General features: G+C 37.3%; 1 protein-coding gene across 1 annotated transcript in view; it reads left to right on the top strand.

The window, feature by feature from the left end:
• Nucleotides 1-12,791, top strand: part of trio (trio Rho guanine nucleotide exchange factor) — a 1,596,874-nt gene extending 1,584,083 nt beyond the window's left edge. Inside the window, exons 47-48 of the mRNA XM_067140202.2 lie at nucleotides 231-426; nucleotides 12,178-12,791. Coding sequence (XP_066996303.2) covers nucleotides 231-426; nucleotides 12,178-12,279 — 298 coding nt within the window. The 3' untranslated portion in view covers nucleotides 12,280-12,791. The remainder of the gene's footprint in view (nucleotides 1-230; nucleotides 427-12,177) is intronic.
• Nucleotides 12,792-17,842: the final 5,051 nt, after the last annotated feature.

Below are 17,842 nucleotides of genomic sequence, written 5' to 3' on the forward strand. Positions count from 1 at the left end.
GAAAATTCTGATATAACGATAATCCGCTATAGGGAGTAAATTTTTCACCGTTATGAATTCTCGCTATAACTGACTTCTACTGTATTCTGATCATATTGTCATGAAATACGTATAATGAAAATCACTGAAGCGGCCTTCATTATTAGACAGGGGGAGTTCCTTGAGGATGTTTATAATGCTGGAAAGTGACCTTTAGTTATTTTCAAATAATACTCTATTTGTCTTTTCAGTGGTCTGTCACCCTTTCTGGATGATTCATTGGAAGAAACCACAGCTAACATCTTGAAATGTGATTTCTGCTTCCCTGATGAGTATTTTGCTGACGTTTCCAATGAAAGCAAGGATTTGATCAGGAGGCTACTGCTTGCAAGTTCTTCTCAGCGGGCAGAACCTGATAGCTTCCTGAATTCACCATGGTGCAAAGAAGTAAGTAGTAGCAGAAGAATTATATAATAACTTGTCCTGACTGACTGACTGACTGACTGACTGACTGACTGACTGACTGATTCATCATTGCCGAGCCAAAACTAAAAATAACTAAACTAACAAAAATAAAGAAATTTTGGGGATGCATTCATATTAACATGTAGGTGCTCGCTAAGGGAGGATTTTTTGATATTCTGGCACTAATGGGGTGAAAAGGGGGGGGGGTTAAAAATGAGGATATCTATATCTCTAAAACTTAAAAGTTTACACACGTAAAAATTGGTATTTGGAATCTCCTTTAAAAATAAACGCACATTTTTTGTTTTCGGAAAATCCCATTAAGCGGAGGGGGGGGGGGGGGAAGGGGGGAAATGGGTTGAACACCTTTTATGAGGAGACTTATATCTCGAAAACTGAAGAAGTTACAGAGAAAAAATTGAAATTTGGAATCTCCTTTGAAAATAAAGAAACACATACTTTTGTGTTTTGGATAATCCGATGAATAGGGGGTGAACAGGAGTTTCAAACAGGGTGAATTTAAAAAAAGACTATATCTGCAAATTATCTCAGACACATAATATATTACAGATTTGAAAACTGGTATTTGGAATTTCCTGTAAATTAAAGAAACATTTTTTTGTTTTTTTTTTGTTTTGAAAATCCACTTAAGGGGAACTGAAAAAGGGTTGTAAATTTTTAAAATTAGTGAATCTACAGTATAACTAAAAAACGTGAAATGTTGCAGACGTGAAAATTGGTATTAAGAATCTCCTTTAAAATTAAAGAAACAGGCCTTTTTTGTCGGGCCAGGGGGTGGGAATCAACTTAAGCAGAGTGTAAAAGGAGTTAAATTCTTTTTATAAGGATACAAATAATACTTATCTTAAAACTGAAGATTTACAGTCATGAAAATTTTAAATTGGAATCTCCTTTAAAAATAAAGAAGCACATATTGTTTTTTGTTTCTTGGAGAACCTACTTGAGGGGGGAGGGGGGTTGAACAGGACTGACTAAAGGGGGTGAATTTTTAAAATGAGTACATCTCAAAAATGCAACATATTACAGATGTGAAAATTGGTATTGTTAATCTCTTTTATATATAGAGTAACACATACTTTTTCATTTCAGGAAAATCACTTGGGGACGAGGGTAAAAAGGACTGAAAAAGGGGTTGAACTATTTTTATTAGGATACTGGTATCTGAAAATCTGAAGATATTGTAGACTTGGAAATTGGCATTGGAATCTCCTTTTAAAATAAAGAAACACATATTTCTTGCTTTTCGTAAAATTCACTTAAAGGAGGTGTAAAATCGACTGAAAGGGATTGAATTCTTTTTATGTGGATACTTATATCTCAAAAACGAAAGATGTTACGGATGTGAAAATTGGTATTTGGAATCTCCTTTAAAATTAAAGAAACAGGCATTTTTTCTTGGGCCGGGGGTGGAAATCAACTTAAGTGGAGTGTAAAAGGAGTTAAATTCTTTTTATGAGAGTACAAATAAGAAGTGGACTTAAAACAATACACCCCTATGGGGTTTTGACTGGGGGATGAGGAATGATGACAAAAAATATATGTTTATAAAAGACCATTTGAATTTTAAAAAAAATGCTAATTGTTCAGGGCGTCAACCTATAAAGATCTTTTGCCCTTGCTTGCACCATATGATATGAACCTGCATGTAATTGGAATTGCGGAAGTGTAGTGTGTTAAATGTGAGGAAAGGAGCGTTAAGGACGGCACAAACACCCAGTCCACAGGCCAGGGATATTAATCATTTATATTTAAAAACCCCTGACCCGGCTAGGAATCGAACCCAGGGCCGCCGGGTGACAGGTGAATGCGTTGCTCCCTACACTGCGAGGCCGGACTGCTGTTTGAATCACAAAGTTAAAATGTCAAATGATATCCCAGGTTTTAAATGACAGATGGTTTGAAACAAATTTAACCCCTCAGAGAGTTAAATGGGGGTTAAGATCCAAAAACAAATCTACTAATTCCTTCCTCCAAAATGCTTTAACGTACAAAGACAAAATTCTGTTAGTGTCAAATGAGGTTAGCTTCGTAAACTAAATTATTCATCCCTACAAAACCGTTTGGCGTACAAAGTTGTAATTTTATGAGAAGGGCCTTTTTTTATGTCCTAGGTGTAAAACAACTTATACTTCAAAACATTTCTCCCCTAAGAGGTTTAAATGGTAGTTGACTCTTTAAAAAAAAAAAATATTAAAAAAAAATCTGTCCCTCCGAACCCATTTCAGGCACGAACATAACTGTTTTTATGAAGTGTTGTCTTATTACTGTTCGACATACAAAATCAAAATTTCACAGGTTGGTTGCTTTTACTTCCTAGATGATAAATCAGGTATGGTTTAAATCATTCAAATTCTTCCGTTCAAGGTTCAGGTGAATAGTAGATTATGAAATAAATAATAATTCCCCCAAAACCGTTTGACATATGAACTGAGGACGTGTTTTACAGGCTCAGCTGGCAGTGGACTCTCCATAATGTAAAACTTTGAATATTATCTTTCATAATAAAGCCGTAGCGAAACACGGGTATCTTGCTAGTTGCAAGTTCTCAACTTGCTAGTTCTCTGTGGGTATTAGAGGATAGGTGAGAACATGATATTGTCCCATGAGATAAAGATAAACTGAGAATGTTTTTATGTTTAAAACAGGCAAGTGAAGAAAGAATACAAAAATTTAGACTGAAGTACAAATGAAGGGGACACAAGGCCAAATATTATCCAGGTTAATGATGGATAGGCTTGATTGAGATTAGCATAAGTCAGTGTCATTCACTATAAGTGCTCAAGAGCAGGGAAACAGTTCAAGGAAGCTGGTCTGTACATTTCATTTGAATTGTCTATACTTTATATTGAACCAGGAAGTAGTTATGGGGCCAGAGCATGGGAAGGATCTTGGGTAGTGTGCGGTTGCGATTGGAGTCGGTACAGAGAAGGATGATTTTGCAGGGCGAATAATAGGTAGTAATTACAATTTTTGACAATATTTATTGATCATCTCAAGCAAATCACCCTGCTTCTCTTTCATCAAAATTAAATTTTCAGTTGATCTCTTCAGAATGCAATAAAGTAAATGAAATATATGTGCTGTCACAATCCAATACATCCACTCGATGTTAATAATGTTCAGAATAAATACCAGTTTCCTAAGATCTCAATATACCCTAAAGTTCATCTAGGATCTCTCATATAAACTCAAATTCAAAATAACACCCTTATCATAGAACTTCATTCAACAACCACTTGTTGATTTACCAAGGTTTTTAAATTGCAAATTAAATCCATCACTTGTGGTGAAAAAATTATCAAACTTAATATTAACTTACACTTGCTTTAGCAATCCTATTGTTCAAATTAAATATTTTCAATCACTTGCTGAAGAAATCCTACAGTTGATCTAATTAAATTATACAAGATTGTTAAATTGTGCACTCATTATATGACAAGCCCTACAATTCATCTAGTTATTGTGAAATGATTTCAGTTTACACAACTTCGAAGAGAAACCTAAAGTTCATTGAAATATGACTTGAAGTCTCCTACAATTTCTACAAGCAGAATTCACACGATCAAAAATTACGAAGCACTTTTCATTTGATCACCGTAGCACTGTTGAGTGATTGAGTACATTATTAAAAGGTCAGTTATTGTCCGAGTGTAATTACTCACTTAAGAAAAGATAAAATACACTTATATCACCTGTGTTCTGCTCATAAGAATGGATGAAGTACAGCCCTGCAGCTTGGTGACTGGAGCTCCTGCAGCGAACAGCCTGAACTCGAACTCAGCACCAGCAGCGTACCACGTTCCATCGCACGACGACACAACATTTAATCCCTCGCTGGATACCACGAATGTCCCTCGAAGACACCATGAATAATCCCACGCTGGATATTACTTTCTACGTAGTGTGATATTACGTCACTTCGCCAAGATTTCCGGTGTTTTAAAAAGAAATGTTGAAACACTGGAAAGTTCAATTGGCACTATACAGAGAGTTGTAGGACTATTAATTATCATTAATGAGGTGTATTTCACACTGAAATAAGTCCGAATGCACAGTTTGTACTCGCACTTTCGTACTATGGCATTAAATACTTGACTTGGAATAGCACAGTCTGTCACAGTTCGAGCTATAACGGTAAGTCAAGTTACTGTAGTAATAAAATGATATCGCTTCTGCAGTCGAAAGCACAGACTTTCACCACATAGTTTATAAGACATGAAATGAGACACTAGCACAGTTCATAATAATCACAGAATAATTATCACAGTCTGTAAAATGCTCGAATAAATGCAATTAATGTCACTTCTAGAAGTCTCTGGAATCCTAATATTCACTGCGTAAGTGGTTTTTATGAATGAGTTGTCATAATAAGGGGCTGTATGACCTAATATTACCATAAAATGTCCTTAATGTTCAGTTCTTTTCTTATGACACTAACCGAATATTCAAGGAAAAACTGAAATTAGCCCCACTCGGTTCTATTACTGAATATTTGAGTGGAATAGTACTTCAAATATCTCACAATCGTAATTGTATACGAGAAATGCGTCTCAAAATTAATGAAATTATCATTAATTGAAGGTTTAATTTATCACGCACAATTATGCTTGTCACTGAAAATCATCACAACAGAGTTCAAATATGTGAGGAATTAACAAAGTTCATAATACTGTTGAATGGTAAATTAAACACTGGTATTCTCAGTTATACCTAAAGGCACAGTCTATATCATAAGATCACTTGTTCAAGAAATTCGTAACTCTTAGACGACGAGATTTGGTTCGATAGAACTTTATAACATCTCACACATCCACGACGCGGTTGAAACTTCACTTACTACGATCTCGCACTAATTCAAAGTTTTAGAATATGACTTACACATCTCTCGCAAAGCGTGATGGAGCAGTATGACTTCTAGCCATGATCAAGTTGTAGATTTCAACTGACTATACCCTTGAGTTGTTGACCTATTTATATTCTGCTGGGAGCGAGCTCACTGGGTCAGGCGACAGAGGGGTGGTTATGCATTCCAAACTTCAACTCATCATATTTTTTAAACTACTAGGTGGATTGATCTCAAATTTTCAACATTGGACATTTAAAATGTGGGCTACATGTTGGTGTTTGTCTCATTTTTATCTTTTGAGTCGTTTGGAAGTTATAAAATAATTTCTAGACGTTTCCATGGGGAGGTGAGATACATGTGACGCTGACGTCACTTGACCTTGTTTCCCTCTCTTGCTGTCTCCCTCACACATACACGGAGCAGTAGAGACGAGAACTTTCCCTCAGACAGCTATTCCTTATGTCACAACTCAGCCATTCTTTCATAATTAAAGATTTTATAACATGATGTGCCAGGGCCTAAGTATTTCTGGTACAATATACGGGTGTCAGTGGCTTTTTGGGTGAATGGTCACTAAACTGGCCTTCGATTCAGAGAGCCTTGGGTTCGATTTCGGGCCAGAGAAGGGATTTTGACTGTGTCTGGTTAATTTCTCTATTTCAAGGACTTGATATTTGTATTCATCTTAATACCTTTTCTCCATAAGTATACAACACAGTAGTGAATATATTCCTCCACACAGAGTTGGCATCAAGAAGGGCATCCAGCTGTGAAACTGGGCCAAATGTCAAGTGCCGATTCCAATAAGTTGAGGAAAATGCCATGAAGAGGAGGAGCTCAATGCCCCCCCCCCCCACTTCTCTCTCTCTCTCTCTCTCTCTCTCTCTCTCTCTCTCTCTCTCTATACACACATTGACTTTAGATTCTTTTGATCTATATATATACGGTGAATCATCTACAGTTACCAGTGCAAATATATCAGAGATTAAATGTGGGATTGATGTACTGTTTACACAGAATGGAAGTGCAAACAGGGGCTCACATCATAACCATACCTGCCAACACTTCCGATTTACCCAGAAACTTTCCGGTTTTTAACTCGTCTTCTGATTTTCCTATTTAGATATAGATAAACTGCAAGTATCGATAAACACACTATGTGAATGGGCGTAGAGAAACTACATCCAGATAAACGAAGAGAAGACAGATTTGGTAGTGTTTAGAAAAGGAGGAAGACTCACTGAAGCAGAGAACGTCAAATGCAATGGCAAACTACTCAAGAGGGCTAACAATTTTAAATATCTAGGTATCACAATCCAAACAATGGGAAAGAGTTCCAGATTATATATAAGATCTAGAGCAGTGGTGGCCACTAGAGCTATGAATGAAATCAGAAACATCACACAACTATCAATCAGCACAGTTATGGACCTGTTTAGGTTAAAGATACTACCTGTTCTGACGTATGGCCTAGAATTGGTGGGAGAATACCTCACATACAAACAGCTGGAGGATTTGGAGCGAGTAAAGGCTAGATACCTGAAGAGAATTTTAGGATTCCCGCAGAATGCAAGATCGAGGCTAGTGTATGAACTTACCAGGGAGACCTTCTTAATAGAGGATTTGTGATGCGAGCTCATACTTCCAGCTAGTACCAGCTTCAAACAGCTTATACAAGATCTGCATGAGAAGAAAAACAACATACCGGAGGACTTCTCTGCAATGTCTGCTATGCAAGACAGGACCTGGATGGAAGCTAATCATGATATGCGACACGTAACGACGAGACTAGCGATCCATGGTTTTCACCACAAGGTGTGCTGCAACAAATTATTTCACGATCCAAATGACGAATGTATGTGTGAGTTATTATAAAATGCAGGAATAGACAGAAATCCATTGTAGCTTATAGCAAAGAAAAGTAATGTACATGTAATGTAATGATTTTTTATTGCATGGCATGTGTGCGTTTTCAATAATGAAATAAAAATATTATCATGTTCTGAGATCTACAATCAAAAGCAGTTTTATGAGTATGATCTCTGTGAGGCAGAAGAAGCAACTGTGAAGATGCTGCAAGAAAACTAAGTTATGTTTGTACTGTACATGTAATTATTTTGTTTTATAACTTGTAGGATTAGAAAAACATGTTGATATTGTTTGAAATTTCATATCATAATTTGCTTGAGATGTTGCATTTTGCACAATCTCTTGAGATTCACACTACTGATGACCACCTTGTAAGGTCGACATCTCTGCACACATCAAGAAACCGTCGAATGCTGTGATAATGAATGTCGTTTGCAGTAGAGCAGTGTACTAAACACAGGCTTGAGAACTACGGTACAGTTCTGGAGGGTGGTTAAACTGATGGGTCAGGAATTTAACACTATTTCAAGTACATGTTAGGTAGACTACTGTTATGTATGCTTGTCTTGACTTATTTTGCCATTTACTTTTCACAAAACTTTTATTACTATTTAAAAGTTTGCATTAATTACATAAACTTAGACTATGTATGCCAATTGATGCTATGCAAATCGTAGTTACCAAAATATTCTGGTTAATTGCTATTTATTATATCTAAAATGCGGAATCATGAAATTAAATTCTTTCAAAACGTACCACATACGGCAAATTATAACCTTTGCACCTTGAGAGAATGTTTCAAACTTATTTCAGGGCTGCCTGTTATAGCTCGTGTCTAGCGCTAGCCCACTCGCCAGTGATACCTGGTCTATGTTCTCGGCTTTCCATTCTTGCTTCTCATATCCCCACACCTTGCGAAGCCCCACATCCTACAGCCCCGCGCCCTCAGTCCAAAAATCAAACCTCTTCACTGGTTCCAAAGAGCAACCAAGTGTTGATGTCAAGATTATTGCTTCATGCGCAAATACAGAGATATGATGAAAGGAATAGGCCTTTGATAAACCATTTTGCTAATAAGAAGTTGTCTATTTCCAGGGGGTTCACCAAAACACTCAACATAATGAACATGCCGCGCCTGATATCAACCATCTGTTATTTGTGGAACTAGATGTATAACACCTCAGAAATATTTCCAAACAAACCAGTGACTGGAAGGGCAGATTAAATTTATGTTCTAACAGTTGTTAGAGCATACATTAACCATCAGGATATTGCAGGGGAAGTGACATGAGTCTGGCATATGCACTCTGTATTCTGCACTGAAATATGATCAATCTGTATCATATCTGTTTCCATTAGAAGCTACATGGAAACTATTTTAAGAATTGTATCAATTTTTGTGAATGAGTATTAAGACATGAAATGAAAATCCACATCTTGTTTCCACTCATTCGACTGGGTCTGGGATGGAATGAATAAAGCCCCCATCTAGTGGTGAGGATAGGAATTGTGCCGGCTGCCAAAGCCTGTTGCACTCCTCTGGGGCAGTGATTATTGACTGACAGATGAAATGAAATGATAGTGGAGAGTGTTGCTCGAATTAATGATGACAGGGGAAAACTGGAGTTCCTGGAGAAAAACTTGTCCCACCTCTGCTTTGTGCAGGACAAATGTCACATGGAGTGACTGGGATTTGAACCACAGAACCCAGCAATGTACCTCAGCAGGGACGAGCCTAAGCCTGCGTAGCATCAGGTAGCATGCTCGCCAGTATCGGTCTCAGGGAGTTGCACGAGACTAGCAAGTCCCCTACTGAGAAACAGTTCCAAATGTCCCTGTTATATTGCGCAACTTTACGGAGATTACTTCATTTCTACTTTCTTTCCTATCACAAAGGTAATTCATTTCAATTTTTTAAATTTACAAATTTCATTTACGTTGCACTGACGTAGATAGGTCTTACAGCAACGACGGGATAGGAAAGGGCTAGGAGTTGGAAGGAAGCGACCCTGGCTTTAATTAAGGCGCAGCCACAGCATTTGCTTGGTGTGAAAATGGGAAACTGCAGAAAACCATCTTCGGGGGTTCCGACAGTGGTGTTCAAACCCACTATACCCCGAATGCAAGCCCACAGCTACGCGACCGTAACCACACGGTCAACTTGCTGGGCAATTTCTTTTCCACGCCATACCAGACCACCCACAATATTACCAACATCTTGCTTCAGTGAAAAACAGGACGGCAAATTTTCAATTCAAGTGAGGCAAAAGTAACTGTACCAGGCTGAGTGGCTCAGGCGGTTGAGGTGCTGGCTTTCTGACCCCAACGTGGCAGGTTTGATCCTGGCTCAATCCGGTGGTATTTGAAGGTGCTCAAATACGTCAGCCTCGTATCAGTAGATTTACTGGCACGTAAAAGAACTCTGGCACCTGGGCGTCTCCGAAAACCGTAAAAGTTGTTAGTAGGACGTAAAGCCAATAACATTATTATTAGGAGTAACTGTAGTTACAGTGTATAATTAGCCTTTTATTTCCTGGGTTGTAATTGCCAGACATGATACAGTTTTAGCAGGAATGTAGTTCATTACTTAACAATAATAGAGTTTCTTGTAAGCTATAAAAATGTGACACTGAAAATGTTGGTGCAACACCCAGCTTCAGATACCACCAGCTTCCACTGATGGTAGGGGACATTTCATTTCAGATGAGGATGGATGCTAAGCTCATGGTACAAGATGTAGCAGGGATTGTCTTGACCAAATGTTTCTGGATCTATGGACTGGGAAAAGAGGATATTCAAGGTGGCCAGCTCATTTCCCCAATTTGACAAAAGTTGATTTTTCTCTCAGGAAAGCTAAAATTTTTGTACAAGGACATACTGACTACATTGTAACACTGTACTGTACCTTTTTTCAGAATACATTAAGGAAAAAAAAAGTTAACAGAGTGGAAGTGCAAATGATGAGAGCTATGTACAAAAATTGTGTTAGTAGTATGAAGACTAGTACAGGAAAAACAAAATGGTTTAAAGTTGAAACTGGTCTCCAACAGGGAAGTGTACTATCCCCCATACTATTCATCATAGTCATGGATGAAATTCATAAGAACATTAAACAGAGATTGGGAAGATAGGCAACAAAAGCCATGTTTTTTGCAGATGATATGATGATATGGGGTGATGATGAAACATAAGTGCAAAAACAAGTAGATGTACGGAATCAAGAGATAGAAAAAATTGGGGTGAAAGTAAGCACAGAGAAAAGTAAAACAATAGTGATGACAAGGGGAAGGAAGGAAGGAAGGAAGGAAGGAAGAGGAAAGAGAAAACAGAATGGTAAAATTCTGGAAGTGGTTAAAAGTTGGGAAGTGTGATCACAGAAGATGGAAAGATTACCGAGGAAATTGGAAAAAGAATACAACAAGCAAACAGCTTCTACCAGAGTGTAAGGGGTATTTTGTGGAACCAAGATGTCCTAAAGGAATGTTTGAATATTATATTAGATTTATTATGAACCCATACTAACCTACACAGCTGGATCGTGGACTACAACAAAAGGAGAGGAGAGTAGAATACAGGCAGCGGAGATGAAATTCCTAAGAGGTATCGAGGGCAAGACCAGAAAGGATAGAATTAGAAATGAAGAGATAAGGAAAAGGACAGGAATCTTGAAACTTCAAGAAAGGATAGAAACAACAAAGCTAAAGTGGTATGGGCATATGATGAGAATGGGAGAAGAGAGAGTGCCAAAAAAAGGTTTTTCAGAGAAGTTAACAGGAAAGAGACCACGAGGAAGACACGGAAAGAGGTGGACGGATTCAGTGTGGGAGTACATAGAGAAGAGGGGAGGAAAACCAGAAGGTGTACTCAAAAAAGGAGAAGAGTGGTGGAGAGACAGGCAGCGATGGAGGTCCTTGATTCACAAGCCGACCCAGGATGCTGGAAACGGGAAATGAAGATGATGATGATAATGATGATGACATTGATTTGACACATGAGAAATCTTCCTGGATCACTTACTCACATAGTGTGTAGTAAAAGAAAAAAAATAGGTTTTGGACATTATTTAATAACAGCTGAATAAACTAAACATAGCAACTTAAAAATATAAAAATTCAAAATTGAGACAACAGAAATGCTATGAACAATTAGCTGCGGGTGGGGGACTCGTCATTGTTCTACCTTTCGAGCATGAATCAAATTCCTTGTTGACAGAAACAAATTGCAGTGATAATGTGTACATAATATGGATTTTGCCCATTGATTTGCTATGGAGCCATTCTGTTAAAAACCATTACTGCAACTGTGCTGGATTACAGTGAGAATTATTGTTGGAAATTAAGGAGACTTGTATCAAAGTCTCTGTTATGCCTCAATGGTTGCCTCACGTGAACATTTGGAGTTCTCACTGCTCTTCACCGTCAACTGAATTTCCTGCTAAGCTGTGTGGCCCTTATCACAGAACACTGAGCTGCGATACGTCTGTACCGAGCAAGTGGCTGCGCGGATTGGGTCACGTAGCTGCCAACTTGCATTCGGAAGATAGTGGGTTTGAATCCCACTGTCGGCAGCCCTGAAGATGGTTTTCTCTTGGTTTCCCATTTTTATGCTAGGCAAATGCTGGGGATGTACCTTAATTAAGGTTACAGTCTCTTCCTTCCCACTCCTAGACCTTTCCTCTCCCATTTTCGCCATAAGACATATCTGTGTTGGTACGACATAAAGCAAATTGTAAAAGAGACATTATAATTCTAACTGGCCTACCCTCATATCCAAAAACAAACCTAGATTTCTAATTTTAGTGACTTATGTTTTCATTACATATTTTGTGTGTCCAATTTAGTATAGTTAATAGAAGATTTAACAGGAGTGTATTTGACCGATCTTATGTGTGACTGATTCTTTTCTTCTGATTCTGTATTATTTCTAATGATCAGTTTGTGATTATATCTCTGTTTAATATAAAGTTTGAATTGTGTTTGTCTTGCTCTTTGCTACAGGCTGAGAAAACCTGTTCAGTTCCAACTGCTAGACTGGCTTCTTTCATGGAAAGGCGGCAGTCTCTGGCTCGTCCTCTCTGCCAGTCTGCATCGGAAACTTAACTTCATTCCTGCGCCGGGTGTTCTCTGGATACAAAGAATCGTTACCATATTCTGTGTGCCTGTATGTGCGTATTAGTGTGCCTGTGTTGAAGACAGTATGACTGTTCTATGCAAAAAGGACATTGTGATATTCTTGAAGACAATATATTTTAGAAGCTTGCTTGCTCGCTCGCTCTACTTATCTGCGACTGTAGATACTGGAATAAATATGTATGAGTATGTATGTATATTTCACCAAGTAGATCACTCTGTTGCTTCTGATATTAGGTATGATAAGTGTTCTCTCTGTTAACCATTACATGAACATCCTAAGCCAAAAATAATACACTTATTAAGTTTCAAGTAGCATGCGACAAGACTCGTGTATTCAATAACTCTTGTTTAATACAATATTGTCTAATTATTTGTACATACTGCAAAAGCTTGTGTTACTAGTTACTACTTGTACTGCAAATTTGTAAAATGTATACTGTAATGTTTTAAATATGGACATACATACAAATGAACTTGTACCTGCAGTATTCCCGTTTTTTCATCACCATTATGCTTCCTTCTCACAGTAATGACCCACCGCATTACCCGTCCCTGACACATTACTGGTATTAATATGTCATCATTGCTTGCCATCAATGGACTTCGTAATAAAAATCTAAGTTCCTTAATATCACAGTTATCATGCCTCATACAGTAATAGAAATGTATGGGACGTGAAATATTGGAAATTGAATTTTCTACAACTTTTATATTTACAAATGCGAGATAAAACTGATACATGCGGAGATACGATGTTTGTGAGAATCTTAACCCTTTGGCCTATCATTACTTGTGAAGGGAAATATTCCTTTACATACCATTTATTTTTCAGTCACTTTAACATAAATTTGACTAATTTCTATAAAACACTTTCCCGCTTTGTCAATAGTTTACATATTTTGTTATACCTAATTCCCGTACATGTTTCAAGAGCCAATTACTCTCCTCCTCAGCGGTTCCAAAACATCAATAATCTTTGGACTTGGTACATTGTTACAGATATATTTATGAACACAATTATATATAAAAATCTTGAAATTGTTAAAATATTTCTTCGTGTTTCAACTTTTACTTACTTACTATATCAATTTATTACAGACTTTAAAATAGAAATTTACAAATCATAAATGGATATCTACTAAATTAGTCAACTGTATGCTAAAATTTTAAATCTTTGAACTTACATCCTTATTTACATCTAAAAAGAACTTAAATGTTTCTTTGTGTCTAAATTTACATTTACTTTGTCATTTAATAAAAACACTTGAAATAATTTTTTTTATATAAATAAATAACACCTATTAAGTGAGTCACTATGTTGAACTTAAAATATTTTCTGCTCCCTTCTTGAAAATTTCTCCTTTCCTTAAGTCTGCTGTATTTCTGAGACCTCTCATATAAATCAGAAATTCCTCCTCTTAATCGCATCCAACCATGCAAGCCATCTTAACCGTCCAATTCTTCAGTTTCAACTAAATTTATCCACAAATTCAAATGGCATAACACTGGTCTGAACCAAACAATATGTACTCTCTTGCTGTCAATGACCTTACGGGGCAAGCTGCTACTGTGCTGCCGGTTACATAATGACCTTGCGAGTCTTCAGTCTCAACTGGTTACCAAATTTATTCACGAACGAAATATTATTACACTAGTCTGAATCAAATAAATATGTTCTTGCTCTTTGCTTGCTGTATTGACAAGGCAGGAAAATGTTTTATAGAAATTTGAATATAAGTCAATAAGGACAGGAATAAGCAACATGGTGAAAATAATCAATAAATTTGACTAATCGCATACATAAGAATACACAGAAGAAAGTGAGCTTTTAGCTCATCTATAGTAAAAGGAATCCAATGCTTTTGTTCGTAAGTATTACTGGTTTCAAGGGAAGCTGATAAATTAGCAAGAAATGTAGAGGCATAGGCATTGGCTTCCTTAGTAACGTGATCCCAGAACTGTGGGGTTAGAAATTCATTCACTACGTCCATTTCTTTCGGATTATTCCCCAACCTCCTCCTCACTATAGAGTGAATTTCAGAAACTGGTTTGCATGTTACAGAAATAGGCTTATTGTCAACAAGATCCCAATTCCAAGTATCATTAATAGAGTTCTCACCCGCTCTAGTTGCATTCTGGTTTTGTCCCATAGTTTCAGTTGGCACTATTGCCTCGGGACTGAAATCGGAATCACTTTCATCACTGTCATTTGAAGTAGTAGTATTCTCACTCTCCAGAGAATCATTTCCACTTTCAACATCACTATTTTCAAGCCAATTATGAATAGCCTCACCCATGTCGCCCCTGAATGCTGCCATGATTGTTTACAACAAGCAGCAAACTGAGGTGCCTTTTATTTTCCATATTTCAGCTCAGAGTTACTATTTACACAGAGAAAATAGCTCCAGGTATCATCTGACATCAGTCGGGTAGGCCGCAAAGCAAACAGAATAAATCTCTCTGACCAGCTAACTGCGATAATGAACTTATAAATGTTCTGTGCTCCAGGATGGAATTTTCCGTCAATATATGTTACCGCCTTATGATTGCAGGATGGAAGGTTCCGTCAAAGTACGGCAATGGGTTAATACAGTAGAGCATCGATTACTCGAATACCAATCAACCGAAACATTGGTTAATCGAAAGCATTGCAGTCGGCAAATTCAAACTTGCATGCCATGTAGAAGCTCCGCTAGTTGCTGTGCTGTTCGCAATGGTGACTATACATGAACGCATTGTTATCAGTTTTTCCAGTAAAATTAAAATAATAGAGCGGTTGAAGAATGGTCCTAGCGTATAAAGCTCAGCTTGGTAATATGGTATTCAAAATGCAACAATGACATTAAAGAGAAAAGCAATGCCATTACAAAATTTGTGAGCGTACTTGGTAGCTTGACATCCAGTGAGGAAGCATTTCACTGCTTTGAGATGGCTATGAATTTGTTAGAACAAGAAGAAGAATGTGATGCGATCCAACTGCAGTATTTAAAACATTTGCAAGATTTTGCAGGAAATATTAGTCTCAGCTATTAAGCAGAAGAAAATGTTGGACTTCTTTTCCTAAATTGGAGGCCTACTTCGTATTACTTTATACAACATTATTTGTAAGATGTGTGATACAAAATATATAACTTACAGGGGTGTGTTTAAAACACTTTCAACATCACCATATATTAACATGGACCCTGGCAGTGAACTGGGTCTTTTTCCTGAATTTTAATACATTATTACACAACAGCAAAACTTAATACATACCTGATTTTTTTTTTATCATAAGAAGGTATCAGCCATCCAAAATGAAGATGTCAATCAAGAAGTGAATTATACTTGTCTTATGAAAAACATATAGTTTGTAAAATACTGGAGAGTTTAATATCAAAGTACACCAGAGGGATATGTGATGATAAAAATTGGTTCATGAGGAGCCAGTATGGATTTAGAAAGAAATTTTCTTGTGAGGCACAACTGGTGGGATTTCAGCAGGACATGGGAGATTCCATCGTTAGACACGTGGGGAAAGTGTGTGGAGGAAAGGAACCAGGGTAGAATGTTATCCAGGAATTAGGTTGAGGCAGATGTTGAGGAAAGTAGAAGAGAGGGAGGAGGGGAAGGAGAAGGTGGTAGTGTTTCACGTTGGTACCAACAACGTACGGCAAGCTGATATAAGTACCAACACAGTTGGAGATGTGTGGGATCTGATAAATACAGCACGGGTGAAGTTTAAGTAAGTAAGTAAGTAAGTGAGTAAGTAAGTAAGTAATTCGTCTTTATTCGTGGCGAAGTTAGGGCTCGAGGCCCTCTCTTACACTTAACCACAATATTTAAAATAATTAACATACATACAGTATAATATTTAAATACAAAAAACTTTTTAAAAATAATATAGTACTAATAGAAAATATGGAGATTGTAATAAAAACCATTATAGAATGTACAACACGACAATGTAAATGTACATGATAATAAATATAAAACTAACACTAATGATAATAAGGGATGTAAACCCAGTAAAAACCTATAACTAGCGAATATAATTCTACTTTTTATGAAAATATGCTCATTCACGCACTCATTCACACTACACACATCGAAAAGTCAGAAGTATTCAGAAAGTGATTCCGGCAATCCATCTTAAATCTCGTACGAGAATGCAAATCCCTAATGGTAGCAGGTAGGGTATTCCATAGCCTCACGGCAGTGACTACAAAGGAGCGGTTGTAGGTCCTGGAGTGACTGAGAGATATTGTTAAACAGGAGCCAGATCGTGTATCGTGGTTATGATAGGAGGAGAGGTGATTAAATTTTGATGAGAGATAATTCGGTACACCTGTGTTTAGAACTCCATGCAGAAGGGACAACATGTGGAGACTGCGACGCTCATGAACACGAAGCCATGACAACTCCCTGTAATAAGATGAAATGTGAGAACCATATCGCAGCTTAAATATGAATTGAATACAGGTGTTTAAACTGCGTTCAAGCATCTTGTTACTGTCATTTGATATGTCCGTAAGTACAGCGTCGCAGTAGTAAGATTAGGGATTTTACCAGTTGTATTTTGAGATGTTGTGGAAATATAGTAGAGTAGCATTTGAGAGGAAAAAGGGATTTCTGCACTTTACGGCATGTATTTGTCACTTGTTCAGTCCAATTTAGTGTCTCAGTCATTATAACGCCTAAGTTTCTTACTGACGTACAATAGGGCACGACAATATTATTTAAAATAATTGGGGGTACATGTCTACTTTTTAACAAGTTAAGGTTTCTTTTGGTACCAAATATAATAGCCTGAGTTTTGTTAGGATTTATTAACAAGCTGTTATTTTTCGCATAGTCATTCAGTCGTCGTAAGTTAAGAAAGCGGAGATTGTTATTAGTGGAATACTGTGTAGGAGGGATACTGACTGGAGGGTGATTGGGGATTTAAATGAGACTATGGAGTGGGTATGTGGGAAACTGGGAGTGAAATTTCTAGATCCTAATGGGTGGGTAGGAGATAGGGATCTGCACTCGGGTGGCCTTCATTTAAACCGCAGTGGTACGTATAAGTTAGAAAATTTGTTTGGAAGGGTAATTGGGAGGTACATTCAGGGAAACGGGATGGCCTAGGGAGCAGTGATAAGGGAACAAGGAACTGGAAATCAAGTAGGGATGACATAAAATTGTTGGTGTTGAACTGTAGAAGTATTGTAAAGAAAGGAATAGAATTAAGTAATTTAATAGATATATATTTACCAGATATTGTAATAGGAGTTGAATCATGGCTGAGAAATGATGTAATGGATGCAGAAATTTTCTCACGGCACTGGAGTGTGTATCGTAGAGATAGGATAGGAATGGTGGGAGGGGGAGTATTCATTCTGGTGAAAGAAGAATTTGTAAGCTACGAAAAAGTTAAAGATGAGACACATGAAATTCTGGGTATAAGGCTCATTTCTAAAGATAATAGGCAACTTGATATATTTGGAGTGTACAGATCGGGAAAGGGTAGCACTGACGCGGATTCGGAATTATTTGATAGGATAGTTGG

The sequence above is a fragment of the Anabrus simplex genome, chromosome 2, assembly GCF_040414725.1.
Source record: "Anabrus simplex isolate iqAnaSimp1 chromosome 2, ASM4041472v1, whole genome shotgun sequence".
NCBI classification, from domain to species: domain Eukaryota; kingdom Metazoa; phylum Arthropoda; class Insecta; order Orthoptera; family Tettigoniidae; genus Anabrus; species Anabrus simplex.